This window comes from Sporobolomyces koalae, assembly GCF_050403365.1.
Source record: "Sporobolomyces koalae JCM15063 DNA, S_koalae_JCM15063T_v1_ctg14, whole genome shotgun sequence".
NCBI classification, from domain to species: domain Eukaryota; kingdom Fungi; phylum Basidiomycota; class Microbotryomycetes; order Sporidiobolales; family Sporidiobolaceae; genus Sporobolomyces; species Sporobolomyces koalae.
This window is the reverse complement of record NW_027481757.1, coordinates 3,571-29,022: the sequence shown is the minus strand read 5'-3', so window position 1 is coordinate 29,022 and position 25,452 is coordinate 3,571. Positions and strand designations below refer to the sequence as shown.

At 54.3% G+C, this 25,452-nt stretch overlaps 8 protein-coding genes across 8 annotated transcripts; 5 read left to right on the top strand and 3 right to left on the bottom strand.

Moving 5' to 3' along the window:
- Positions 1-16: 16 nt before the first annotated feature.
- JCM15063_000474 (uncharacterized protein) lies at positions 17-2,621 on the top strand (the record flags this gene model as incomplete). Its single annotated transcript, XM_076678392.1, has 3 exons — positions 17-180; positions 291-505; positions 586-2,621. The coding sequence occupies 3 exons, from the start codon at positions 17-19 to the stop codon at positions 2,619-2,621; spliced, it is 2,415 nt and encodes an 804-aa protein (XP_076534375.1).
- Positions 2,622-2,668: 47 nt separating this feature from the next.
- JCM15063_000473 (aminotransferase class I/II-fold pyridoxal phosphate-dependent enzyme) lies at positions 2,669-4,199 on the bottom strand (the record flags this gene model as incomplete). Its single annotated transcript, XM_076678391.1, has 4 exons — positions 2,669-3,049; positions 3,125-3,267; positions 3,342-3,459; positions 3,537-4,199. The coding sequence occupies 4 exons, from the start codon at positions 4,197-4,199 to the stop codon at positions 2,669-2,671; spliced, it is 1,305 nt and encodes a 434-aa protein (XP_076534374.1).
- A 960-nt stretch (positions 4,200-5,159) lies between these two features.
- Positions 5,160-5,778, top strand: JCM15063_000472 (thioredoxin family protein; the record flags this gene model as incomplete). Its single annotated transcript, XM_076678390.1, has 5 exons — positions 5,160-5,204; positions 5,285-5,340; positions 5,406-5,499; positions 5,582-5,686; positions 5,749-5,778. The coding sequence occupies 5 exons, from the start codon at positions 5,160-5,162 to the stop codon at positions 5,776-5,778; spliced, it is 330 nt and encodes a 109-aa protein (XP_076534373.1).
- A 1,259-nt stretch (positions 5,779-7,037) lies between these two features.
- On the top strand, positions 7,038-11,428 carry JCM15063_000471 (hybrid sensor histidine kinase/response regulator; the record flags this gene model as incomplete). Its single annotated transcript, XM_076678389.1, has 12 exons — positions 7,038-7,659; positions 7,731-7,813; positions 7,882-8,139; positions 8,221-8,820; positions 8,901-9,184; positions 9,259-9,379; positions 9,449-9,763; positions 9,840-10,018; positions 10,089-10,842; positions 10,913-11,020; positions 11,092-11,160; positions 11,222-11,428. The coding sequence occupies 12 exons, from the start codon at positions 7,038-7,040 to the stop codon at positions 11,426-11,428; spliced, it is 3,600 nt and encodes a 1,199-aa protein (XP_076534372.1).
- A 3,199-nt stretch (positions 11,429-14,627) lies between these two features.
- JCM15063_000470 (SDR family NAD(P)-dependent oxidoreductase) lies at positions 14,628-18,038 on the bottom strand (the record flags this gene model as incomplete). Its single annotated transcript, XM_076678388.1, has 15 exons — positions 14,628-14,666; positions 14,730-15,082; positions 15,147-15,292; positions 15,359-15,479; positions 15,544-15,673; positions 15,743-15,793; positions 15,859-16,010; positions 16,625-16,715; positions 16,781-16,935; positions 17,008-17,098; positions 17,164-17,215; positions 17,277-17,451; positions 17,520-17,597; positions 17,661-17,827; positions 17,899-18,038. 15 exons carry the CDS (start codon positions 18,036-18,038, stop codon positions 14,628-14,630), a joined length of 1,941 nt encoding a protein of 646 aa, XP_076534371.1.
- Positions 18,039-18,189: 151 nt separating this feature from the next.
- On the top strand, positions 18,190-20,062 carry JCM15063_000469 (uncharacterized protein; the record flags this gene model as incomplete). The annotated part of the gene is made up of 9 exons (XM_076678387.1): positions 18,190-18,259; positions 18,325-18,395; positions 18,487-18,598; positions 18,669-18,757; positions 18,826-18,854; positions 18,928-19,414; positions 19,480-19,644; positions 19,714-19,965; positions 20,021-20,062. 9 exons carry the CDS (start codon positions 18,190-18,192, stop codon positions 20,060-20,062), a joined length of 1,317 nt encoding a protein of 438 aa, XP_076534370.1.
- A 302-nt stretch (positions 20,063-20,364) lies between these two features.
- JCM15063_000468 (uncharacterized protein) lies at positions 20,365-23,141 on the bottom strand (the record flags this gene model as incomplete). Its single annotated transcript, XM_076678386.1, has 4 exons — positions 20,365-20,376; positions 20,442-20,593; positions 20,664-21,340; positions 21,493-23,141. The coding sequence occupies 4 exons, from the start codon at positions 23,139-23,141 to the stop codon at positions 20,365-20,367; spliced, it is 2,490 nt and encodes an 829-aa protein (XP_076534369.1).
- Positions 23,142-23,261: 120 nt separating this feature from the next.
- Positions 23,262-25,145, top strand: JCM15063_000467 (uncharacterized protein; the record flags this gene model as incomplete). The annotated part of the gene is made up of 4 exons (XM_076678385.1): positions 23,262-23,482; positions 23,547-23,949; positions 24,021-24,523; positions 24,587-25,145. 4 exons carry the CDS (start codon positions 23,262-23,264, stop codon positions 25,143-25,145), a joined length of 1,686 nt encoding a protein of 561 aa, XP_076534368.1.
- Between the last annotated feature and the right edge of the window lie 307 nt (positions 25,146-25,452).

The following is a 25,452-nucleotide window of genomic DNA, read 5'->3' as shown; positions in this document are numbered from 1 at the left end:
ATTAGCCGACTGTACGATGCTCGCGAGACATCTCCGAACGCACTTGGTCGTCGCGCCTTCGACTTCGGTCGGCAAGAGCATCTTCTCAACCGGGTTGGTTCGCGCGTCTCTCGCCCTCGGAGAACGCGTCGCGTACCTCAAACCAGTCGGAACTGGATCTGGAGATGGCGACGATGAACTGTCAGCCTCCTTGTCTTTCCCTGTTATTTCCTTGACGAGAAACTATGCTGAACTCTTTCTCCTTCCCCACTTGCCTCGGTTTCATGCTCTCTCTCGTGAACCGAGTACAGGCATTTGCAGAAATTTGCACCGAAGGCGACAACGAAATGTCTGTTTCATTTCGACGAACCCGTTTCACCGCACCTTGCCGTCGAACGCGCCGGTTCCAACACTCTCACCGTCCCGACCGACCACGAATTCGCACAAGCCGTTAGAAACCACTTTGGTCAATTGGCCCGTGACACGGTTGGACATCGAAGCAGTTTGTACATTGAATCAGCCGGAGGTGAATCTCTCATGACCTCGGGCTTTCGAATGCACGTTTTCTTTGTGACCTGACAAAGCTCTTCCTTTGGTTCTTCCAAGGCGTCCACTCTCCTACCCTCAGTGGAACCTCACAACTCGATGCATTCAGACCATTGCGACCTCCGGTCCTGTTGATCGCATCTCACCAACTTGGAGGGATCTCGACGACGATCTCGGCGTACGAATCGTTGCTCCTGAGAGGGTACGATGTCGATGCCGTCCTCGTCTTCCGAGAACAGTACTACGCGAATCACGAGTACTTTCACAAATGGTTCCAACTCGAACGAGGGATTCCAGTCGCGATCGTTGATCCTCCTCCAGCTCTGGACCCTTCGAGTCAAGTCGACGCAGAGAACCTCGAACGGTACTACTCCGAACTCGAACAGAGACCGTTACAAACTGTGGTTGAAACGTTGCAACACAAACACGAACAGAGGATTGGCGAGTTGGATACAGCTGCACAACGTACGCTCGATCAAGTATGGTGGCCGTTCGTACAACATGGACTGGTCAAAGATGCCAAAGACGTCATGGTGATCGATTCAGCTCACGGGGACACGTTCAGCGTGTTGAACTCGAACCCCGATTCAACTACGTCCTTGATCAACCCGGTGTTTGATGGTTCCGCATCGTGGTGGACCCAATGCCTCGGACACTCGCATCCAGAACTCGTCCTCGCTGCAGCTCACGCTGCGGGCAGGTACGGACACGTCATGTTCCCGACCGCGACGAACCAACCTGCACTCTCACTCATGACGACCTTGTTGCGAACGGTGGGCAAGGGATGGGCCGATCGGGTGTTCTTCTCCGACAATGGTAGTACGGGGATGGAAGTAGCGCTCAAGATGGCACTACGCAGTTTCGCCGATCGCGAACAGATTGAAGACAAGCAGCAACGACGTCGATTGGCCGTCCTCGGATTGAAGGGGAGTTACCATGGAGACACGATCGGAGCGATGGATGCGTGTGAGGGAGGAGTGTACAGTGAACGAGTCGAGTGGTACCAAGGTCGAGGACACTGGCTCGAATCACCTTCGATCCGAATCGAACGAGGTCAAGTCGTCGTCCGAGGTTCGCAAGGTCGAGAATTGAAAACGTACTCGAATCTGCAAGACGTGTACGATGTCGACGCACGAATCGAAGCTCGAGACGAGTTGGCGCAACTGTACCGGGATCAGATCGAATGGGAATTGCAAGACCGACTCGAACGAGACGACTCGATCCAATTTGGCACTTTGATCTTGGAGCCGGTCATCATGGGAGCAGGAGGCATGATCGTTGTCGATCCACTGTACCAACGCATCTTGATCGACGTCGTCAGGACAAACCGCACTCTCTTCCCATCGACGAACCACGGCGACAATGTCGACGTCAACTCGACTCGAACTCCAACTTGGCAAGGACTACCTGTCATCTTTGACGAAGTGTTCACGGGGCTGTACCGACTCGGAAAACAATCCGCTTCTTCGTTCCTCGGTTCCAACACGAAACCCGACATTGCGTGTTATGCGAAGATCTTGACTGGGGGTTTGGTCCCCATGTCCGTCACGCTCGCTTCCGATGCAATCTTTCAATCCTTTTGGGGCGACAACAAGGTCGATGCACTTTTGCATGGACATTCGTACACGGCGCACGCGGTTGGATGTGGAGTCGCAAACAAGACGCTCGAGATCCTCGAACGAATGGATCAACACCTACCCGTATGGACCGAATCTAAACGTGAATGGTCTCCTTCAACAAACCGAACCGACGAACGAGCCGTGACCTCGCCTCCTCCGAAAGACGAAGAATCGATCTGGTCATTGTGGTCTCACGAGTTTGTCCATTCCATTTCGTCCCACGCTCGAATTGCGGGATCCCTCGCTCTTGGAACCGTCATGATCTTGCACCTCGAAACCGAAAGTCAAGGGTACACTTCAACCGCAGCTGAATCGTTCCTGCGCAAACTGCGACAATCACGTTCGGATCAGTTTGAAGGGATCCATGCACGACCATTGGGCAACGTCGTGTATTTCATGTCGAGCCTGAATTCGAAACCCGACATGTTGAGATCGGTTGAACAATCCATCTTGAACGCTCTCAACGAAGATCAATAGAAAACCTTCGATAAATATTAAAAATGTATCATATCATATCATTTTTTCTATAGTTTGGAACAAAGTTGTAGCTGTTCCCATGCTTCAATCGCTCGTGCGAGTTGTTCGACTTGATGGATCGTGTTGGCCGCATGTAGACATACTCGAACTCGTTCCATTCCTTTCGGGACGGTTGGGTACGTGATGGGTCTCACGAGGAACCCTCGGTCCTTCAAGAATGCAGACAGAGGTCTCGGACGACTCGTCAAGAGCGGTACGATTGGAGAAGTTGGAGGGAGATTCGGGTGGGTCGAAGCGAGAGTTCGATTCGAGGGGTCGTACAAAGGAGGTAACAAGTGAGGTGGGAGGGATACGGTTGAACTTGGAGTCAAGAACGAAGATAGGGAAGCGATGAGGGTCGAAGCGAGTTTGTGAACGTGTTTTGCGGGCTGTTTCAAGAACGAATGAGGAAATCAGCTCGAGCGAAAACAGGGAACGAGAGGAGAAGAAACAGGAAATCTCACTTGTTCGCCGTAACCTTGCTGTAGCATTTCGATTGATTTTTCCATCGCTTTGATGTTCATGTGCGGGGTCACGGTCGAGTAGATGAGCGGTCTCGCGTAATTGACGAGGTATTGCCGAACAAGAGGAGTCGCGAGCACGACCGCTGGTTTGCACCTTGGTAGTGATTAGATACGTGCTAAGAGAAGCAGAAAGAAGAAATAAGAGGTCACGACTCACCGCCGCTACATGCCATTGCTTTGCCAAACGTGTGTAATCGGACCGTGATCCGATTTGCAAGCCCGAGAGCGCAGACGAGCCCTCGCCCTTGTTCTCCATACAAACCCGTCGAGTGAGCCTGGACAACAAGCAACGGGGGCAAAACAGGATTAAAAACTCGTAATGGTTTGAGCGGTTTTTGGTGATAAGACTTACCTCGTCTACAATAAAGTGACCGTTCCCACACGGCAAGAGCCGTTCGACGAGCTCGACCATGTTTCGTAACGGACACAGGTCGCCGTCCATCGAGTAGAGGCTCTCGACTCCAATCCAGACACTACGGTCGCCTTGACGCACGCTTCGGTCTTGCGACACGATCTCGGTGAGAGTGCGCTCGAGATCGTCGAGACCGTTGTGGCGAACCTTGATGCGTTTCGCGGGAGGTACTCGGGACGAGCGCATGCCATCGTGGATCGAAGCGTGCACGAGTTCGTCGTACAGGATGTAATCATCGGGACCGGGCAAACAGGTCCACACGCCTACGTTCGCGTCGAACCCGCTGTTGAACACGAGAGCGCCTTCGGGTTCACTTGCAAAGAAGTCCGACACGTGGGCCTCGAGTGCGAGGTGGGACGGACTGTTGCCATCGAGCAAGCGAGACGAGGGCGGTCCGAACGGAGAAGGCGATTCGGGATCGTTCAACTCGCGCAAGAGTTTCTCACGCAAGATGGGGTGCGCCGCGAACGACAAGTAGTCGTTTGATGAAAAATCGACGAGTCGAAGCCGTTCGGCGGGAGCGAGCGGTACGAGCGATCGCAACATTTGGCGAGAAGCTCGGGACGCGAGAGCCGACTCGAGTCGAGTGCGAAGGGCCGACATGATGATATCCCCTATCAGTAAGCATCGAAAGCAATTGCAAGGTCAGTCGGGCCGAGCTGAGGCGAGGAATCAGGTTGTAAAGAGCGAGACGCATAGACCGCATCCCGGCTGATTCTTCTCGACTATGAGAATTCGTATGCAGTGTCGCAAGCTACACTAGTGCACGCCTTGCAACACTGAGTTGGTTCGGCTCAGAATGCACGAGCAAACTAGTGAGCATAAGTTGGGTGAACGACAACTTTCCCCCAACAGCAGTGAGGGCTCCTTCGAATTGCTTCTTTGAGGTAGTACCGTACGGGGTCGTCGCCAAAGTCACACAATCGAGTCTTGACGGCTTGTATAGCGCAAGGGCTGCAGCTTACTCGGTAGATCTGCCGTGGGGGGCGCCGTGCGGGTGTGCTGCTGCGGGTCTGAGACCTGACGACCACCGACGAGGTGCGAGGCGTGAATGACGAGGGGGTCGAATCAGAGTGGCGCTGCGAAGCGAGTCAAACCGCGAACAAGTGGACGGACAGCGCGGAGGATGTATGCGCACATGCCGCTTAAGGGGAGGCTCGTATCACCGCGGTCATAAAAGCGCCCCACTCTTCGGCTTCTCGCTCTCTTCCTCTCTCTCTCTCTCCTCCCTCGCTCACTCGAACTTGTATTCGCTCGATCACCCACACCAGTCCAACTCACTCACCCAGCCGCCTACAGTGAGTCGACTCGTCCGTCCTGCTAGTATCGTTCTTTCCCCGCTCGTTCCCCCCACTCTGTCGAGCGTCACACGACTAGCGCAAGGGGGTCCATCCTGGGCGTCATTCGCTCTCGGAGTCATCCCGAGGCATTGCCTAGGTCTCGACGAGCGGCACGACATCCTCTGCACAGCTATCGAACACTGTCGACGTGCCCTTCCCCGCTCTACATGCTGATCCCAATTGCGCCCATGTCTCTTCTCCCCACAGCACAACTTCTATCACGATGCCTGTCACGAACCTCAAGTCTGAAGAACAGTACAAGGACGCTGTCAGTCTCGCTTTGTGTCACTCTCTCCCCCACCGTGCTCTCCTGCTGATCTCCCGACCGCCTACCCTCTCTATTTCCAGATCAACTCTTCCGATATTGTCGGAGTCCAATTCATTGCCCCTTGGGATGAGCCTTCGTAAGCGTCTGGAATCGCCTTGTCTCGTCAGCTCGGTACTGATTCTTGCTGGTCGCTCTCGACAGGAAAGCGATTGCGCCCAAGTGGGACGGCTACTCGAACAACGAGCGCTTCAACCAGCAGATCAAGTTTTACCGGGTCGACATCAACGATCAACAGGTACGCCACGATTTTCCCATCTCTACCTCTTGGTTCCGACTTTCCCCTTGAGCAATTCTGACTTGGATCAGTGCCTGTACAGGACATTGCCATGAGCTCCAAGGTTCAGCTCGCGCCGACATTCCACTTTTACCGATCGGGCAACAAGATCGAGGAGTACGTCGGTAGCTCGTACCCTGCCCTCGAGGTGAGTCGTTCGCTCCTTGTAGGATTTTCGCGCAATCCTGACAATCTGTCTCCGTATTACAGCGCACTCTCTCGCACGTGATCAAATCGTGAACAAACAAGCTTTATGAGCACGGGTTTCTCGTCCCTCGCGTCGCAAACCCTCCAACTGTACAAAACAGTCTGCGCAAGTATCGTGTAGTAGATTCCCAATCCTCAGGCAGGCTCGACAGCGCTTCTTCCTCGAGAAGAGTCTGGTGTAGCTCAATGTCGCTCAAGGTTTCCCAAGTTTTGAAAACGAATTAGCTCTATCGCTCGCTTTCTCTCTCACTGCTTGTATGCAGCGTCGTGGTGGAAGGCTGTATGTATATGATAGCGGCATGTGAGAATCGAAGATAGAACATCTGTTTCAGACAGGAGAATATCCTCGAGGTTGAAGTCTAGTGCGCAGGTCTGTGCACCCGTCGGATACGAATGCCAAGTTGGACGATTCGACAACTTGGGGTTTCCGTGCTTCGGAGAGGTGTTTCGGCGAACCATGCCAGTCGAGATTTGACCATCTTGCCTCGAGTGCTGCGCACGGTCCAAATTTTTTATTCGCAAATCTGCTCGCAAAGACGGTTTCCACTTGTCGACGTTTACAGTGCTGGACAGCCAGATGCAGGACATTGTTCATCTACTCGTCAAGCACCGGCAATCAATAGATTCGCCAAATGTTGAGCTATCAAACATCCTTGTTCCTCAGTACAGTACTGTGCTGCCCGTATCTCAAGCTCTAGGCCAGAGAGTCGAGACGCTTTGTTTCCGATCACCCTTGGGCGTTGCTCCGACTCGGAACCGGTTCGAACGTCAAATTTGCGCGAGGACTCGAGCTGAAGATTGAAGAGTCGAGTGCCATGGAAAAAGAGGTCTAGACACACTTCAATTAGTAAAGCGCCCGATCACGGGTGCCGGTGCAAATCCAAGAATGGGACGCGTCTTTCACTTCTCTCGCGTAACCTTGCGATACTATACGACGACCAGCCGCCCAGGGATTTCGGGATTCAAGAGCGAAGGAAAGAGCGGAAAGTCGAAAAAGTCGAGACAAAGAACGTTCGAGGCCCGTGTCGCCCCTCTCGCGTGCCGGGGCGATGATCGACGCAGGAACTCGTCCTCTCGCTCCCTCGATTCCTCACTCGCCCGGATTAACTCTTCGGCCACCTCAAGACTCATACACGACAGTCTCTGAGCCCCGAGGCATCGATCCGACTCTCGACCGAGGTTGTACTGGGTTATCGTCTGCGCGTTCACCTGTACTCTTCACTATCTGCTCCGACGACTTTGCGACCCCTGTAAACGACTGTAAACCCTTCGTACACCAAGACTCGATCAAGATGGTCGAACCGAATCAAGATTGGCAGGAATGGATCGAACATTACTCTCGAGGAGAATTCCCATCGACGAGACCACCGATCAGACCTCACGCACTCGAAGACATGTCTTCGTACGACACCCCGACGACGACTTCGAGACCATCCCGGTGCTCGGTCGTCAGCTTGACTGATACCGTCACCTCGTCTTCTTCCTCTCTCGGAGATCGATCTCCCGACTCTCCGGGGGTATCGGCAACTCCACTTGTCCCACCTATACCCATCGACTCTCGAGAAGCGGCGCGAGGGCAAAACGAAGAGCCGCCGTTCCGCGAGCTCGTCGAGTCTCCTCGCGAGTTGCGCGAGTTTTACAAACGTCACGAGTACCTCCCAGCTCCAAACGGTCCTCACGAAGCGGAACGACTACGAACAATCAAACGGTACGGGCTCGATCGACCTGAACGCAAAGCGGCGATCGATCGCATCTGTCGCATCGCGAAAGCCTACTTTCAAACGAAAACCGTCATCATCACCCTCGTCCTCGAAGATCAGCAAGTCCTCGTCTCTGAAACCGGTTGGATTCCGGGAGAAGCCGATCCTCTTCCAGATGCGCCCCCTCGTTCAACTCCGCTTGAAGCGAGTTTCTGTAGGTTTTTTCGTCTCTTGCATTCCTCTCTCTCTGAGCACCAACCATGTGCCATTCTTTTTGTCAAACAGGTCGACATGCGATCACGAGGGTGAAAGCGACCGAACCGTTCGTCGTGCCCAATGCAGCTGAAGATTTCCGATTCAAGAAGAATGTACGTTGCTCATATTCGATCGTTACTCGTATCGCTCACTCGCTCACAGACAAGCCTTTTCGTTACAGCCATATAATACGACTCAGGGAGGCACTCTCGCGTTTTACGCGTCGGCCAATATCTCGGTTCCTACCCGAAGTCCACACGCGACAAACGACGCACAACCGCAAGGCAGCGACTCTGCCGATGCATTGCAAGACGCGTGTCCTGATCAGTTGCCGGTCGGATCTTTGTGTCTGATTGACAACGAGCCCAAGAATCAGGACGATTTTACGGAAGATGACAAGGGGCTGCTTCAGGATCTCGCATTCATGGCTGCCCAAGAAGTGAGTGATACTTTCTATTCCTTTCCCGGGGCCATGATTGGAAGCTCAAGTAACCGTTCCATTTTTTTTTTTCTTTCTCAGTTTCAACTCGGGTTCGAAACCGCGAGGAGGGATCTCGAACAAAAGCGATCAAAGTTCTTGGGGACTTTTCTCGATTCGACTCTCGTGACGCCGTCTTCGCCCTCGGCACTGTCAAAGAACAAGGACCCTCTCGCAGCGTGCAACCTTCACGAACAGCAACAGCAGCGACACTCGGCACCTTCGACTCGAGCGATTCACGACCCGACTTCCCCCATGCACGAGTTTCATCGAGCCGCGCGCGAACTGCGAGCGCTGACGAAAAGTTCCGCCGCCGCGTTCTTCGATCTCAGGAGTTTCCGAGCACCACTTCGAACCGATTCGAGTCTGCCCTCGCTGGCAGGGATCAACAATGCGTTCACCAAGGGAGGTCGAGTCAAATCGAGCGACATGGGCAGTGGCAGATCCGTCTCGAGCATGTCGCCACCCAAGAGTCCGAAGCCTGGTACCGATCCCGATCGCGAGGGGGTCTCGGACACCCTTTCGACCGGAATGGGTCGAGTGTATCTTCTCGGAGGAGACGGGTCGGTCGACTGGGACAAGGCGGCGCAAGACCCGGAACTGTCTCGTGCTATCGTAGATGCTCTCAATCGGTACTATCTCGTAAGCCCTTTTCCGTTTCTCTGAAATGGTCTCGAGACGAACGACAAGACATATCAACCGATCGCGATTTCTTGTCGCAGACGAACCAAACCGAATTCGATTCGACCACGGGTGACTCTGCATTGCAGAATGTCCTGCCAGAGTCTGCCACCGCATCGTGCATTGTCCCGATCTTCGACATTGACGGTTCCCCGGCCCTCATCCTCGTCCTTGTCTCGACCGAAGCGCACTTCCAATTTGGGCCGACAGATCGAGCGTTCGTACAGAATGTTGGCACGGTCGCGATGAGCGCCATGTTGCGACAACGCGCGATCGAAGCGGATCGAGCGAAACTCGCATTCGTCTCGCAGATCTCGCACGAACTGTCAGTTCTCATCTATAAATTTTTGGTCCTGTGTCCGTGACCTCGAGTACTGATATTTGAATTTTGCGATGTAGACGTACCCCTCTACACGGCATCAATTCGCAATTCGAACTGATTCGCGAGTTTGCGACGCCTCAGCAATTGCTCAAACTCGCACCTTTGCTCGATACTGCCGATGTCTGCCTCGAGTCTCTCGTGCGTGATCCATCCCCTCCAAGCTATCTTTTCTAGCATTCAAACGGTCTGACCTTACTTTATCGCTAGCGTCAAATCTTGGACGACACGCTCGATTTTTCGAAACTGTCAAACAATTCGCCGGAAGAGATTGCAGACGCTCAAAAACGGTCCCTGGCACGCAACAATCTCGAAACCCTTGCCGAGGACGTCTCGAAAGCGGTGTGGGTACGCAAGAAGCGAGTCGACCTCGTCAGTGCCGACGCGGCCGGATCAAACGGCAAATCAATCGACGAGACGGGAGCGAAAGTCGATGTCGTGCTCGAGGTTCAGGAGAGGAAAGGAGGCTGGGGCGTATGGGTCGATGCTGGAGGCATGAAGCGAGTTTTGCTCAACATTCTCGGCGTAGGGTTCCTTTCAACTCTTTCTCCCCGAGCCATCATCGTTCGCTAACCTGATCTTGATTGCGTTTGGGGAACAGAACGCTCTCAAATTTACCAAGTCGGGGCACGTCAAGCTCACGGTCGGTGAAATCTCCAACACGTCGCTCGAGCTCGGCTTCAATCAGCGTCTCGTTGAACTCGTCGTCGAAGACACGGGTCGAGGCATGTCGGAGGAATTCTTGCGAGAAGGCAAATTGTTCACGCCGTTCGTGCAAGAGTGAGTTTCGCTTGGTCCCGACCATTGCGGTTATTCTCCGTCAGGCTGACGTCCATCTTGGTCTCGCCAGGAACCCTTTCGCAAACGGAGCTGGACTCGGCATGTCAATCTGCGACACGATCATTCGACGAATGGGAGGACGATTGGATGTCGCGTCAGCACTCGGCCAAGGCACGACCGTCCGCATCCTGGTCCCGCTTGAGTTCTGTCACCTCGAGGACGACTCGCCTCCGGGTACCCCCAACTTGCCCACTTCAATCTCGTCCGCTTCCCTTCCTTCGATCATCCGCCAACGCGAGCTTTCGTCGAAGTACCGCAAGCGGATCATCTCGGACGAGCTCACATCGTTGTTTAGTCCGGGCGCACCTCTCGCTTCGCCTTATCACGAAAAATCGCAATTCGACTTCTCGCAAGCCGTGTCGCAGGCGCAAGCGTCGCTGGGACAACCGAACGTGAAACGCACGCCATCGGTCAGCTCGTCGGAACGGTCGAGAAAGATGAGCTTCTTGGGCGAACGCGCGACGGACCTCGATTTCGTCGACGAGATGGCCAAGCTCAGCGTTGGATCCGCCAGCTCGCCTCAAACTGTGCAACACATGGCACCAAACGAAGATTTCTTCTCGTTGCAGACCCCTCCTGCCTCGACGGCGTTCAAGCCACCTGGATTCCCTCAACAGCAGCAAGACTTGCACGATTTGGCCGTCAAACCTGAAGGGTTCATTCCTTCAAGTCCAACCAAGCGTTATGCAGAGCGGGTTAGAGTTCTCCTCGCCGACGACAACGTGATTGGCAGGAGCATCTTGACGAAACTCTTCTCTGGCAAGGTCAGTTCATCCGGACCTGTTGTGCATTCTGTTGGGCACAGAAGTCTGACAGTATATCTCTCTCGTACAGGGTATCGAGTTTGCGCAAGCCGAGAATGGTCAAGAGGCGGTCGACCTGTACGCGGCCGAGAACGGACGTTTCAACTTGATCCTCGTCGATGTGCAGATGCCAATCTTGGTGAGTAACCTCTCTCTCCCGGCTCCTGCCACGCATTCTGGCACTTGCTGATCATCACTGTTGCCATACAGGATGGTATTCAAGCGGCGCACGAGATTCGCAAATTTGAAAAGTCGCACGATTTGCCTCGCTGTCGCATCGTCAGTCTCATCTCCCAAAAAGATTCGTGCCGACCTCTTCTGACACGCGTGCGTTACCTAGATTGCTCTGACTGGCTTTGCCGAAGATCACCACTCGTCCGCATCGGTGAATGGTACAACGTACGAGGACGAGGACGAGAACCCTCGCACCGCGGTCGACAGCTGGCTCGTCAAGGGAGGCAAATCGCTCGCCGTCATCTTGCGAGAAGTACGCAAAATCGAAGAAGACTTGATCGAGACGGAACTTGAAGGACAAGCTCAACTCTGATGTTTTTCTCTCATGCACATCTCATACTTCCCCATCTGTGTATTCTTCTTCCGTCGAGGACAGTTCTGTTGTATTCTGCTGTGACTCTGCCATTCTCTTTGTACCGATAGACACAACCTGTGTTTGTAAATAGACCCTATCATTTTGCCGCATCCATCCACACATTTGCGCTTGTCGTCTTAGCGATGCTGTGGCGGAGAAGACTGGTTTGAGCGCCTTGGTTGCGGCCGATATTCCGGCCGAGGCGATTCCTGCGGAGGACCCTCAACAGGTCGCGCAATTCCAATTGTCTGTACTTCACCACCTCGGCCATGGCGTTCAGAGGATCCCTCCTCGCTGTTGTCGATGTTGTTGATGGAAAACTGCAAGTACTGAGAGTACAGCCGTGACGCGTCCAGACTCTGTTGAATCGACAAAGATCAAGTCAGATGTGATGCTCGACTTTGTGAATTCTCTGTTTTGAGCGACGAAAGAAGTGGTATCGTACCAACCGTAAGGGCTCAGTCCTGCATAGACGGCTCAGCTCGCTCTGAGCTAAAGAAGGGTCCAGTCCCTCAGCAGAGGCGGCTTGCCAAATTCTGGCCTCAAGCTGACGAATGTCCGACTCGCGAGCAGTGTACTGTTGAAACAGTTGTCGAAGCCTGTCATAATCCCTGCCACCTGCGACCAAGCGTCGAACATCGTTGGAGCTATTCTTTGCAGCCTACTTTCAGCACAGCCAAGCACGCACCTGGAAGCGTATCAGCCGGCGCTGAGAGCTCGTTGAGGCTAAGCACAATGTCATTGCGATACCTGTTCAGTCCTTGGTACTCCACCACAAACGATAAAACTATCGATACGCCGGTGATGAATGATCGGTCAGATACACGTCAAGATACAGGGATGAGCGTACCTAATGCCTCCAGCGGGGTGCGGGCGAATGGATTACTTTCTGAACTTTTCACGTTGTCAACACGATTGCAAGCTGTCTGATAGCAAAAAGAGACTCACGTGAGAAAGGCATACTTATTCGGCCCGAGCAAAGGTTTGGCAAGGTGAAAGGGAAGAGACTTGCGAGCAAGAGAAGAAAGAAAAGAAAACAGCTGCAAGCCAACTGCAAGCCCGAGGCACGGATCTTTTTTTCATCAGCAGGTCCGCGGTGTTTGGCGCTAGAGCTTTGATCGCCCTCGGACTCGAGTCTAGCGAGCCGGACATTCTTGAATCTTAACGTGGTCACAGCAGCGAACTCATGTACCATTACGTGACGAGAAGGAGCTCAAGCCCATTGAATAATCATTGCGCATTGACATTTTCTAGTCTTGATGTTTGATCTTGTGCGCGTCTCAGCCTTCCCTATCCATATGTTGTTCAATTGGGTACATCTTGTTGTATCCCGCTATTGTTCTGCCATTCACTTTGTACCGGTAGGGATAACCTGTGTTTCGAAACAAATCATTTTGCAATACCATTCCACGAAGCCGTGTTCACAGTGCCGCTTGTAAACCCATTGACGTCGCTCTGGCTGGGTTCAGCGCCTTGGTTGCGGCTGATATGCCGGCCCCGGCGGTCCTTCGACGCGTCGCGATGCACCAACGTCCTGTACTGCACCCCCTCCGGCATGGTATACGGAGTTCCTCTCCTCTCTGTTGGCGACGTTGTTGCCGCGAACGTGCAAGTACTGATTGTATCTCTGAGACGCCATAGTATCCTGTTGAACCGAGAGAGGATGAGCCAGATGTTTTCTGCTCGAGCTTGGTCCCATTGTCGACCGCAGGCAGAATACTATATCATACCAACCTCTCAGGCTCATTGAAAATGTCGCGTCCCTGTTCAGAGACGGAGGGCCCTATACGTTCTTCAAGCCGATGAATGCGCGACTCATAGGTAGTGTATTCGCCAAAAAGTTGTTGCAGCCTGGCGTAGTTCTCGCCACCTGCGACAAAACGTCGACCGTTGTCCGCGCTATTCTTTGCAGCCTTCTTCGACAGCGAAACACGCACGTGGAAGCGTATCAGCTCGTCCTGAAAGCCAGTTCAGTTCAGTCACAAGGACATTGCGTTGCTCGTTCAACTCTCGATAATTCTGGACTGTCAATACGCCGGAGAGGTCAATGGTAAGATGCATACCAAGATACTGAAATGTACGAACCTAAAGCCTCCATTGAGACGTGGGCTAAAACCTTCATGCTGTCAGTGCAGCCGCGCGTTGTCTGACATCGGGAAAAGGACTAACGTGAGAGAGACATGCTTTTCGGGCCAGAATAGCAGCTTGATGTGTTGAAAGGGAAGAGAGTGCGTGAGAGAGAGCAAAGAAAACAGCCAAAGCAACCGAATTTTTTTACCGAACAAGTCCGCGGGCCAGAGCTCCGATGTCTCTCGAGTCTCGGGCTCGAGTCTCTCCGAATCGCGAGTCGGACATCTTCCATTTCTTGCAAATCATGACATCATCAGAGCTGCGGTGTTGTGCTAGATTTACGCGTACCAAACGTGATTAAATGGCGCTTTTCCGAAGCGGTCCCAGCGCGAATCGACGGGCAAGCGCTCTGGAGGATTATATCGCATTAACGCTTCTCTCCCTGAACGCAACCCATGTACTGTCTAGCATATTCGTCTTTCGGTCGTAACGCGGGCCGCCCATTTTACTCTGGTATCGCTTGGATTGAGAAAGGGTTGCCATTTGATTGCGTTTGTCTTTCGTGCGGCGTTGTTTGTCACCGCTCGATGCCGACCCCTCCAAGCACATTTGACGAGGTATTCAACGCTGTCAGGATGCTCCGGCCGCAACGGCGGGGAGAGCGAGCTCAATACGCGAAGAGATAACCTATCGAGAGGGCAAAAGCGAAGGAGAAGGCCGGAGTCTCACGGCGGAGGCGAAAGGACATGAACGAGGAGAAGAATGACACGAGAAGGTGAGCGCGAAAGGCTGAAGCACGAGGCCAAGAGACGAAAGTCGAGTTGCATAATAAGAGACGATCATACTGAAAGCTCCTTTTACGGGAAAGCGCACAAATGGCTTCAAAGGCCAAGAGATAAGCAAGGGGTAACAACAAGGAGCCAGGTAAGAACGAATCAGAGGGCAGAAGGAGCTCAAAAGAGAAGATAGTGGAAAAAAAAGACAGAAAAGGCGCTACGAGTCAGAAGTCAAGGTCCGTGCGCACACGTCATGTGTATATGACAGCGATTGATGACAGCAAGCGACACAATTCGAATTTATTCTGAACTCATCTCCTTATAGAACCTGATCCTCCTAGCTCCATTGACTGTCAAGAACGCAGAGTCAGCAGTGCTGAATCCGTAGAATAGACGGCAGTCTCGAATCTCACCTTTTGGATTGCCTCGTATGGATCGATCGCTTCATACCTTGCTTCCGTTCTACCTTCTTCGATTTCCGGATTTTCAAACGGGTCTCTAGCTTCCGCATGAATATCTCCAGTTGCGTTGTGATGATAAGTTGAATACCCACCATCGAACGGGGTTTCTCCGTTTGAAGGATAATCGCGAGAAGGTCGATACGATGATGGGTTATGGAACGCCTCGAGAGAATCAGGACCTGCTTGGTCGTCGTACAATCCGGAATTGGGATCTTGAGAGGGAGAATTGAACGCAGTTGAACGAGGATGACGCCGAATCTGGACGAAACTGATCAAAGTCAGGGTGAGAGTTGCAAGCCAGACAACTGTCGAACGAGAGGTGGGTCAGATCCTGGCAGATCACGTCGAAACGAAGGGGATTTTGGGTACTCGAACTGAGCCAGAAGAATGCAGCTCCAGCTCGTTTGTTGCGACAGAAACCAGGCAACGCTTCTTGGTATCCTTCGAGCTCGGCATGAGTGTCTTTCGAGGGATCTTTGCATCCTCCAGTATTGGCCGAGACTGTCGTTACAATTCTGATGGGAGGGAAAGAAAAAAGTGATCAGCATAAAGAAGAAACAGGGTAACAATGTACAAATTACGCCATGATGAGCATGCAGAACGCTTGGAACGAGTTGAGGATCACTGCGACTCGAATTGGACGCATCAAGCGGTCCAGAGAACGCAAGACTCGAAAATTGTCTGCCGCAATCGAGATTACCACTGTACAAGACACGATCGACATTAGCAGGATGGAATGGCAGCCCACGAGAAGGAGTAGACTGACGCAAAGCTGCGCCGTGCAGGAGAGTCTCGACGTTGAAGAATAGGCTCAAGCCAACCAAGAACGAAACTCCAACTTTCCATCGAGACTGAAAGGCGGCAAGTGCGATGTAGATGCACAGGTTAACGAATGGCTACCCCACAGGACATTTTGATCTATCAGTTTGTAGCTTGTCAGCGGGATCGGGGGAAAGCTTGCGCACCAAGACAGTCTGTAGTCCTCGAAGCGAGATTGCAAGTAGCGACGTTCCGTCCTGTTTTGCTCGTTTCCATGCTTTTAGTTCTTCGTGCGTTTGATCGGAAGAGAAAGAAGTCTTACCTCGTCGTCCCACCATTTCTGCCCCGGACTCCTACCCTTGCTGACCTGATGCTCTCGAGATGAAGCGGGACCCGACAAGATCCGACCGTCCTGTTTCCCCTCGATCCCACTGACAGACTGAAACGAATTCGAGCTCGATAGCTTATTAATTCCTGTAAAGGATGTCCGTCACTGCACGAGTCAGCACCAGACCCAAAAGAGGTTCTTGCTCGGACTGCGGACAGAGGCGGTGCATTTTCGGACAACCCCTGGTCGTCTCCACTATCTCGAGCATGGGATAGAATGTCAAACAGTTGGAAGCTCACCTGGTACATTGTCGAGCCAACCCATCGCTGCAAGAAGCGACTTGGAGTCGCAGATCGTTGAGATGTTGGACTAGTGAGGCGGTGCGGATGTGTCTGCGAGAGTCGACACGAGCTGTTCAAGGCAGGAAGCTATCGAAAAGCCGCTGATGACGATATACTAAAGCTTGAGAAAGCGTTCGAGTCGACGTCGAGACGCGACAGAGAGATCAAGAGTCGCTTGGTGCAGATTCCCCTTCTTGGTGCACGCGCTTCCTCTCTCTCAGATGACGACTTGACCTCTCGACGTCGATTTCGCGAGTTCCCGGGACAGAAGTTAAAGACGAGCTCGAATCTACAACAAAAGTTTCTTTCAACAGGACAACAGATGCTATGGTTTTTGTCTTCTCCACTTCTACCGCACCACATCGAGTTCTACAAAGTCAAGAGCCGGTGCATACTTTGAGAGCGTCACGCCGACAGACCTCCTGCAAGCACCCAAGTATGAGTCAGACCTTTGAGGAACCACGAAGTTAATGAAGAGAGCAATCTACCATCAACAGGTATCACAGCTCCCTAGAAAAGATAAATGCAGTCAGTTTTCGTTTCCGAGACCGCAAGAATGAATACTCAAAACTCACGGTGACATAACTGGACTCGGAGCCCAACAGGAACCCGACCACTTTTGCGACTTCATCCGGATGACCAATGCGTTGCATCGGGATTTTGTCGATCAAGTCATCGAGCGCTTCAGGATCTTGACAATGTGCGTGCAGGAGTGGAGTATCGATGGGTCCTGTTTAAAGCTCGCCAGTTCGAGAGGGGTTAGAACTAAACGAGCGAAATCATGAACAACAAGATGGCAGACCAGGAGCAACTGTGTTGACGCGAATCCCGATCGAGGCTGTCTCTCTTGCCAACGACTTCGAGAATCCAGCGATCGCATGTTTTGATGCCGTCTGCAGAGGCCACCGAGTGCAGAGGGTTCAGCTTGGCAAGATAGTGCGTGAAATAATCGACCCACGTATATGGAAGCGTTTTCAGTCCCCGACAGACTAGCCGTGCTACCCAGGTTTCTGTTTTGAATCATTGGTTCAGTCTCGGTGTCTGGTAGTTAGACAAAGGAGCCGTATGTACACGATCGAATAGCCTCCTGGTCGATGTTGGGGTTCTTGATCATCCTGCTGGTCCTTTTTGACACTCGCGACAAAGTGTTTGCAAAACGCAAAGGTGCCTTTGAGGTTTGTGTCGAGCGTGAGCGAATAGTATTCGAGATCGACGGTATCGACGGATCGAGGCGGAAAGTTGACGCCTGGATGCCGTGAGGTTCGAGTCAAGCCCTCGATTCGTCAGGATCAAGCAACGAGGAAGACGGTGTACCGGCGCAATTGACGAGTCCGTCGAGTCGTTTGTAGCTCTTGCGAAATGTCCGGACGAGTTTCCCGACAGCAGCCTCATCTGGTAGACCGGATCACGATCAGTACTTGGCAATTCGAGATCGAACAAGATGGAATATGGTACCAGTGCAGTCGAGCGCGGCAAAGGCCATGTCGGATTTGAGTCCGCGCTGCTTGATGTCCTGGCACAGGTCGCGTCCCCCTTGAGCGTCCTTGTCGGTCAGTGCCAGTCTCGCTCCTCGTTCTGCAAGGTAAATCGCAACGGCACGTCCAATGCCGGATGCGCAACCACTGCGAGGGAGAGAAAGGGAGTCAATGTGGGGGGACACTTTGACGTCAACTTTATGCTCAGGGATACTTGCGTGACGACAATTGCTCGACCATTGAGATCACCGTTCGTTACCGACGAGGAGGGGCCAGCAGAGGCGGGAGTCGAGATCGATGCGGTCGACGCTGCATTCGACGCGCCAAAGATCCCTTCGAACGCGTTCAGGGCGCTCATGATCCAGTTCCGACCGTCTCGGCTTACTTAGAGTATCGGTAAGCGGTTACCGAGAGTTGGACACGCGGGGGAGATTCGACAGGGAGCGAGATGATTCGAAACGTCTGCCGCGGACTCTCCCTCTCCCTCTCCCACACCTAAGTCGCTCTCGATGGCAGCATCGATCCTCGCAAGTGCACAAGATGCGCTCTACGCTCTCGTCGGGTCCTGTTGCAAGACCGGTATGTACTTCTCTCGTGCTCTCGTCGACCGGCAACTCGCGCTCACGTGTGGGGCCTATCCTCAGACACCACGCTCAAACTGAACGGCAGGAGCTTCAAGATTCTCAAACTGCTCGGCGAAGGCGGCTTCTCCTACGTGCGCTTGTCCCGCCTCTGGCCCGACGAGGTTCGAGCTCCTGCTGACCCCTTCTCTCTTTCTCTCTCTCTCTCTTTCTCGGACTTCTCAGGTCTATTTGGCCCAGGATCAAGCTTCGAAACGGCTCTTTGCGCTCAAGAAAATCAGATGTCCAGCTGGCGATGGAGGCGAGAGCGTCAAAGTTGCACTCAAAGAGGTTGAAGGTCTGGCTCTCTTCCTCTTCACTCTTGCTCTGGGACCTGGACGAGGCTGACTTACGCAACACCGCGACAGCATACAAACGGTTCAGACACGAAAACATTATCCGGTGCTTGGACAGTTGCGTCGTGCAAGACCGCGAAGGAGACGGCAAAATCATCTACGTTCGCTCGGGTTTTTTCACTCTCTTTTCGATCCATGAAATAGACCTGACTCGAGATATGTACGACAGCTCTTCCTGCCCTACTACAAAAACGCGACGTGAGTCTGAACTCTTTATTTCATTTCATCAAGTTGCTGACATTGGGTTCCACAACGGGCGTTCTTCTGACAGCGTGCAGCATGTCATCACCTCGCATCTGGTCAATGGCACGCACTACCCTGAATCCCAAATCCTCGAAATCTTCAAGGGCACCTGTCGCGCCGTGAAAGCGATGCACCAGCACTCGGCTTCAAATGCCCCGAATTTGTCGGTCCCGAGCATGACGACGGGTACAAATAGGAACAATGGCAAAGGGAAATCAGTTGCAAAGGGCAAACGGAAAGCGTCCGACTACCCTCCCGAACTCTCGAGCGAAGATCTAGACGACGAGCACGACGATCGAGAAGACGCAGTGTTCCGGACCGCAGACGACGACGACGATGACGACGGAGCTGGACAAGAAGAGCGCGAGGGTCAGAGTTTGATCGGAGGCCTCGAAGCGACGAGGCAGAGGCTGGAAGAGGAAGTCGATACGACTCTCGATGATCAACTGAGCGCGACCGCAAACGACCGAGCACGAGGAGGGATCGTTCCATGGGCGCATCGAGACATCAAACCTGTGAGCGATTCTCGCTAGCTGAGGATCCGGCACGTACTGATTTTTATTCGAGTCTCCGGCTCAAGGCCAACATCATGATCTCGGATGACGGCAGAACTCCCATCTTGATGGATTTCGGCTCGGCACTCCCAGCGAGAATCGAGGTACCCGACCGCAGGATCGCGTTGTTACAACAGGATCTCGCAGCCGAACACTGTTCAATGCCGTTCCGAGCGCCAGAACTGTTTGATGTAAACCTCTTCTTTCTCTCTTCGGACTGTTTTCCGTGACGTTGACCAGAGAATCTCTCTTCGAAACAGGTCAAGACGGGAGTCACATTGGACGAAAAAGTCGACATCTGGTCACTCGGGTGCACGTTGTACGCGATGGCGTACTCGACGAGTCCGTTCGAGACGACTCAAGAGTCGAGTCACGGCGGGTCGATCGCGATGGCCGTCTTGAACGGCAAATACTCATTTCCAGCTCATGAAGGCAACTACTCGACCGGGTTCAAAACTTTGGTCGAACAGTGTCTCCAGGTGAAACCTCAAGACCGACCCGACATTGATCAAGTAAGGCTTGCCGTATCGCTCTACAAACATCCAGAGACTGACGAATTCGACGCAGGTGCTCGAGTTGACAGAAGCTGCACTGGCAAGGTTGCAATGACCTCGCCAAAATCCCATCTCCTTTCCTGTTCTTGGGAAGCTTAGATCGTCCTTGTATACTCGGTTTTTGTCTTGCGATACTATAACACGTTGGTCCCCAATCTGAAAACGCAAGTCTCGCAAGGGTCGTGCTTTGGGAGAACCAGCTACTTTGAAGAACCGGCAAAGTCTGTCCAACACTTGATCATTGCAAGTCATGCTTCGAACGCAACACGCGGAGAAACAGTATATGAGAAAAGGGGGTAACATGAGAAAAGACTCTGTACAAAGTGATCAAGACAGAACACGTCAAGGAAATGAGAATCAAGGAATGAACTGGAATACCGAATAATCGAGTCAACCGTCAGAAACTTGAGATACAGAATCGAGAAAATACTCACAATCCTAGAGAAGCCAGCCACTCCGGATCTGCAGGTCGGGCACAAGTTGCCTCCGTCTCCTGCACCGACCCCGCCTCCTCCTTGAGTAGGACTCGAAGCTTGAGTTCGCAATGCGAGTGCTTCTCGACACGACTCGCAAAGAACGAGACATCCTAGAACGAGATTGGAAACCATTCAGCGCTCCCATTGATGAAGGGCTCTTTATAAACAATGAGAACGTACGACAGGGCCAGAGAATGACAGTTCGAGGTTCGACCGTACACACGACGCAGAAATTCGATCGACTGTCGCGCCATTCCTGCCGTTTCAGTTCACGCTCTTGTGCCGTCATGCGCGACACTTTTGAAGCGCCGAGGTGGGATGCGACGGCATCATCGAGTTGAGCGAGAGATGACGTTGCAGATCCTCCTTCTCGTGTCGGTGCTGTCGACGAGCGAGGAAGCAACGACTCGTAGCGTTGGCGGGTGATGATCGAGGATGACGAGGGAGCGAGGTGATGCGCGAGAAGGTACGGCGCAAGTTCTGTCGGATTCAGATTCTCATGTTCGACCACCGATTCGTTCAGGTCCGAGATGAGCGCCAACGCGTTCTCGTCGACTGTCGTGTCTTGCTCTTCTTCGTCACGATCCTCTTCTTCTTCTTCATCGCTCGAATCAATATCGCTCGGGTTCCAATCTTCGTCGTCCTCTTCGTCATCGTCGTCTTCGGCTCGTCCGGCAGAGTCACGCACTGGTCGTCTCGACGATTCAGCAGTCTCTCGTGTCGTCCAGGTATCTTTCAACCTGCCTTCGAGCGACCGCAGCCCGACGGTTCTCAAGCCCTTGCGCAGGGCCCGCTTGACCGTCACGAGCGCGACGTATACGAGGTAGAACGCAATCCTGACAACGACTGCGGTAAACCTGTCGACTCAAAGGACCAGGTCAGCTTTGGTTTCGTTGCGCGAGAAACTCGAGAAAATCAAACTTGCCGCCAGATCCATCCTCGGCGTTCGCCCTGCACGAAGCCGATTCCACCATCTCCAAGCGGATCTCCCCGACTCGTCGTCGCGTACTCGACGTTTCCTTCGAACCCGGTACCCCACTCGCCATCCCACTCGGCCCCTCCTCCTTCGAACGACGACGATCCCGTTCGCGTCGCAAGAGGTTCAATCTCGACGTCCTTTACTTCGACTCCAAACCCGTACGTGAGGGCTTCGGTCGTGCGTCCGCGGCGTCTTCTCAACCCGGTTCCGTCTGCGGATCGAGGGTCACGCTCGAGTTCTTCCATGAGCAAAACATCTCCGTTGCGTTCCAACCGCACTCGCAACCCTCCTTCGCTCGAGTCGATTGCCGAGTCTGAAGCGACCGCGGCAGGAGACAAGTCGAACCCGAGGGATTCCAACGACGAGGCGAGAGACGAGGGCAAGACCGAGATCGGGGACAGTTCGTAGGAGAGGTGCGAGAGTCGAGTCGATTTGAGCAGGGACGTCGTGTACTTGATCAGGACGACGGCGTAGTCTTCCGAGAGGTCCCACGGGATCGGAGCTCCGACGAGGTTCTCGCGTGACAACTCTTCTCCGCGAATGAGGGCGGCGAGAGTCTTGAGCGAGATGGACGCGAGGACGACGAGTTCGAACCCGAGTTCGGGCAGCTTGTTGAACCAGATCAACGCGCCTCCGGCCGAGTACCGCTCCATGACGACCTCTTCGCCTATCGCGGGCATGGTCCAGGGCTTGAACGCCCCGGAGACGTGGAGGTAGAACTCGTAGAACGCACGGAGCGTGAGGAGCTGGTTCAAGATTGAAAACACGAGCGTGATCGGGAAGCGATACCGAGTCGAGGTCGGCGCGGCGGATTCGGGACGGTCAAACTCGACGTGGTCGGTGCGAGCGCGAGTACGCCAGGTCGGCAGGTACGGCACGAGGTACGACAGTTGGAGGGTGATGAGCTCGACGAGGGTCAGGGCGAGGTACAGGTACAGCTCGCGGTGTTCGTCCGGGTCCTGGTTCGACGGGTGAGCCTGGGCGTGCAGGAGGAACGAGAAGGACAGGAGGTTGAACGAGTGGAGGGTCGGCGAGTCGTCCGACAGGGAGCGGACAAAGGTCTCGCACGTGATCGAGGTCGAGATGGCGAGGAACGTCTGCCACAAGAGACTCGCGTGGCGGACGGGGACAGCGGCGGTGACACCGTTCGCGGTCGAAGCAAGGTACCGGCCGAGCTCGCCTGTGCCGCAGAACCGAGTCGAGGCCTGGAGGATGCGCAGTGCGAGACGGGTCCACGACGAGGGGTCGAGCACGGTCACGACGAGCTTGGGACGGTGAGATGCCTCGAGGAACGCGAGTGCGAGCGCAGCGGTGACTTTGAGCATGAACAGGACCCCTGGGAGACGAGTCCCGATCTGAACGATGTGAGAATTGACGCGGTCACGCCCATGCTGTTGACGGGGGTCGAATGGGCGATTGGCAGGCGGAACGAGGTGGTGAATGCGGTGCAGCAAGAACGCGAGCGCGAGCGAGAGCAGCAGGTACGACGACGTGAGGTACGTCAGCGGGCTCGGCGGACTGAACGACCGTGACGCTGATCCTCTTCCTCCTGTCGTCGTCGTGGTCGTCGTGGATGCAGTGGTCGAGGGGTCATCGCGCATGAAGCGGTACACCCGCTGCGCAGTCGATACGATCCGCCCTGCAGTCGCCCGCACGAACGATGGCTCGGCAGTGGGCATCACCCCAAGCTGATTCCGAATGCGATCCCACCTCGAGAGGGTGCGAGATAGCGAGGCCAAGGTCAAGTCAGCCGAGTTCGAGCAAGTTGCACCTCGCTCGCTCTCTGCATACGTCACGCCATGCAGGCCCACCCCGGAGCAGGTCTTGCACTGCAGCAGCAGCAGCAACAGCAACAGCACGCGATCGCACAGCAACAGCTCGCCGCGCACCAGCAGTCGCAACCTGCCGCGCTCCACTCTCAACGCGTCCCGCCCGCATCCACCTCCGCAGACACCAAGGGAGGCGTAGTGACTACTCTCAAGCACCTGTCGGACGGCGATGACGGGTACCGCCAGGCCAAGTCAGTCTTCCCGCTCTCGCTCTCTCATCGGACCCGCGACTGACACTTGCCTCGCATGCACCAGACGCCGCAAACCGACCGCGCTGTCCCTTCCTTTGCGCTTTACTCCAAACACGCAGACGCGAGCGCGGGGGCCGACTGACCTCAAACTCGCCGCCTCGCTCGACTCGCTCGATCGCCTGTCCCACTCGTACCGCCAGCTGCAGGACGTCGAGGCCCGACTCGACTGGACCCTGTCCCGCAAGGCGATCGAACTCGCCGACAAGGCCCGTCCGACCGCAGACGAGTCGGACCGCGTCTCGCGCACGATCCGGATCCACGTCGAGACGCGCGCGTGCGACCAAGACTGGCAGATCTCGACCCCAGACGAGTTGAAAACCGCGGGTCAAGTCGCACAGGATCCCACCACCGCTGAACCCCTGCGAGTGCCCCGCTTCCAAGTGTACCTGTCGGGCCATGTACTCGATGTGAGTGCCCCTTCCCCTTGCTCGCTTTCCCTCGTCAGTTCCTTCGCTGACCTACCGTCTCATCCATTCAGGACGAGTCGCAAACCTCTGTCCCCTGGACGCAGCATTACCAGCGCATCACGCTCGAATCGTCCCTCCTGTCCGAACCGATCACCTGGTCTCGCCCTGCGCCCGGATCGTCGTTCCCAGCCAGACTCGAGTTTACGATTCCCCACTCGAGCAGCGGGCCTACTCCGACCCTTGACCTCAAAGTCACCCTCCACCCGTACTCGTACTCGTCGACGCCTTCGTCCCAACTGTTTACCCTCTTGCCCCCCGAACTCTCGGCTCTCCTCAACGTGTCTGAATGTACGCGCTCGGAGGCGATCCACGCCGTGTGGTCGTACGTTCGACTGCACCGTTTGATCGTCGACAATGTCGACGGCCGCGGAGGAGGCGGCATCAAGACCCACGAGGGAGGCTTGAGCAAGAAGTTTTTTGGGGGCATGGAAAAGATTGCGTGGCACCATTTGGGCGAGTACGCGAACCGGTGGCTAGGACCCGTCGTCCCTCGCGTCATCGAGTCGCAAATTCCGTGCGTACATCCCGCTTTTGTCAGTCTTTGCGTTTGTTGTTGGCTCACACACGCGTCAATCAGGATTGGAAAAGAGTCGCCGGTTTCGACTCATGAAGCGTACGACCTCCCCTTATCGCTGTTTCCGGCCGCCGCGACGAGCTCGACTGCACAGCAGCTGCGACTCAAGACGGCCCAACTGCTGACATCACTCACGACTGCCCCTGCTCCGTCGTCAACCCCAGCGCATCCCCTCCAGTCAACGCTCGACAGTCTCAACAGTCAGATCGCAAATTCGGCGCTCGAAGTGAGGCGACACGCAACGCAGCTCGATGCGCTCATGGCCTTCAGTCGCGACCCGACCTCATTCCTCGAGACGTACCTCTCGAGTCAAGGTCATAGTCTCGATGTCGTCCTCGCGAGAAACGGCAGAGGGGATCTCGCTGGAGTTGCCGGTCACGGGTGGAAGGACGAATTGAGAGGCTCGAAATACTTTGGTGCCGACGAGGGCAGGGACGAGTGGGTCAAGGAAGCGGTCGACGTGTTGCTAGCGCGGGGGAAAGAAGGTGAACTGCTCCAGTACCGCCGGAGGCAGATGCTCGCCCAACAACAACAGCAGCAGCAAGGGGTCGTCAGGCGATGAGCGGAGTTTACCTCGGGTTCTGATCCGTGTTGTACAATCTGGGCAAATGGAACGTGTATCGACACGCACATTCGAGTGTAATTGACCGCCAAGTCAGCAATTTATCTCGACTTTTTTCCTCATCCCGAATCGCCGTGAATTGCGTCTCGTTCTTCTCCCGCTCGTTCACGGCATCGTGGTCTGCTATGGCGCGTACTGTATCGGTGGGCCGATACGTGCCTTTTGGGTCTTTGCCCGACCCATCTGACTGCTACTTGGGGTCGATTTGACAAATTCCAAAAGCATTTTGATCGGGTCGATCATCCTT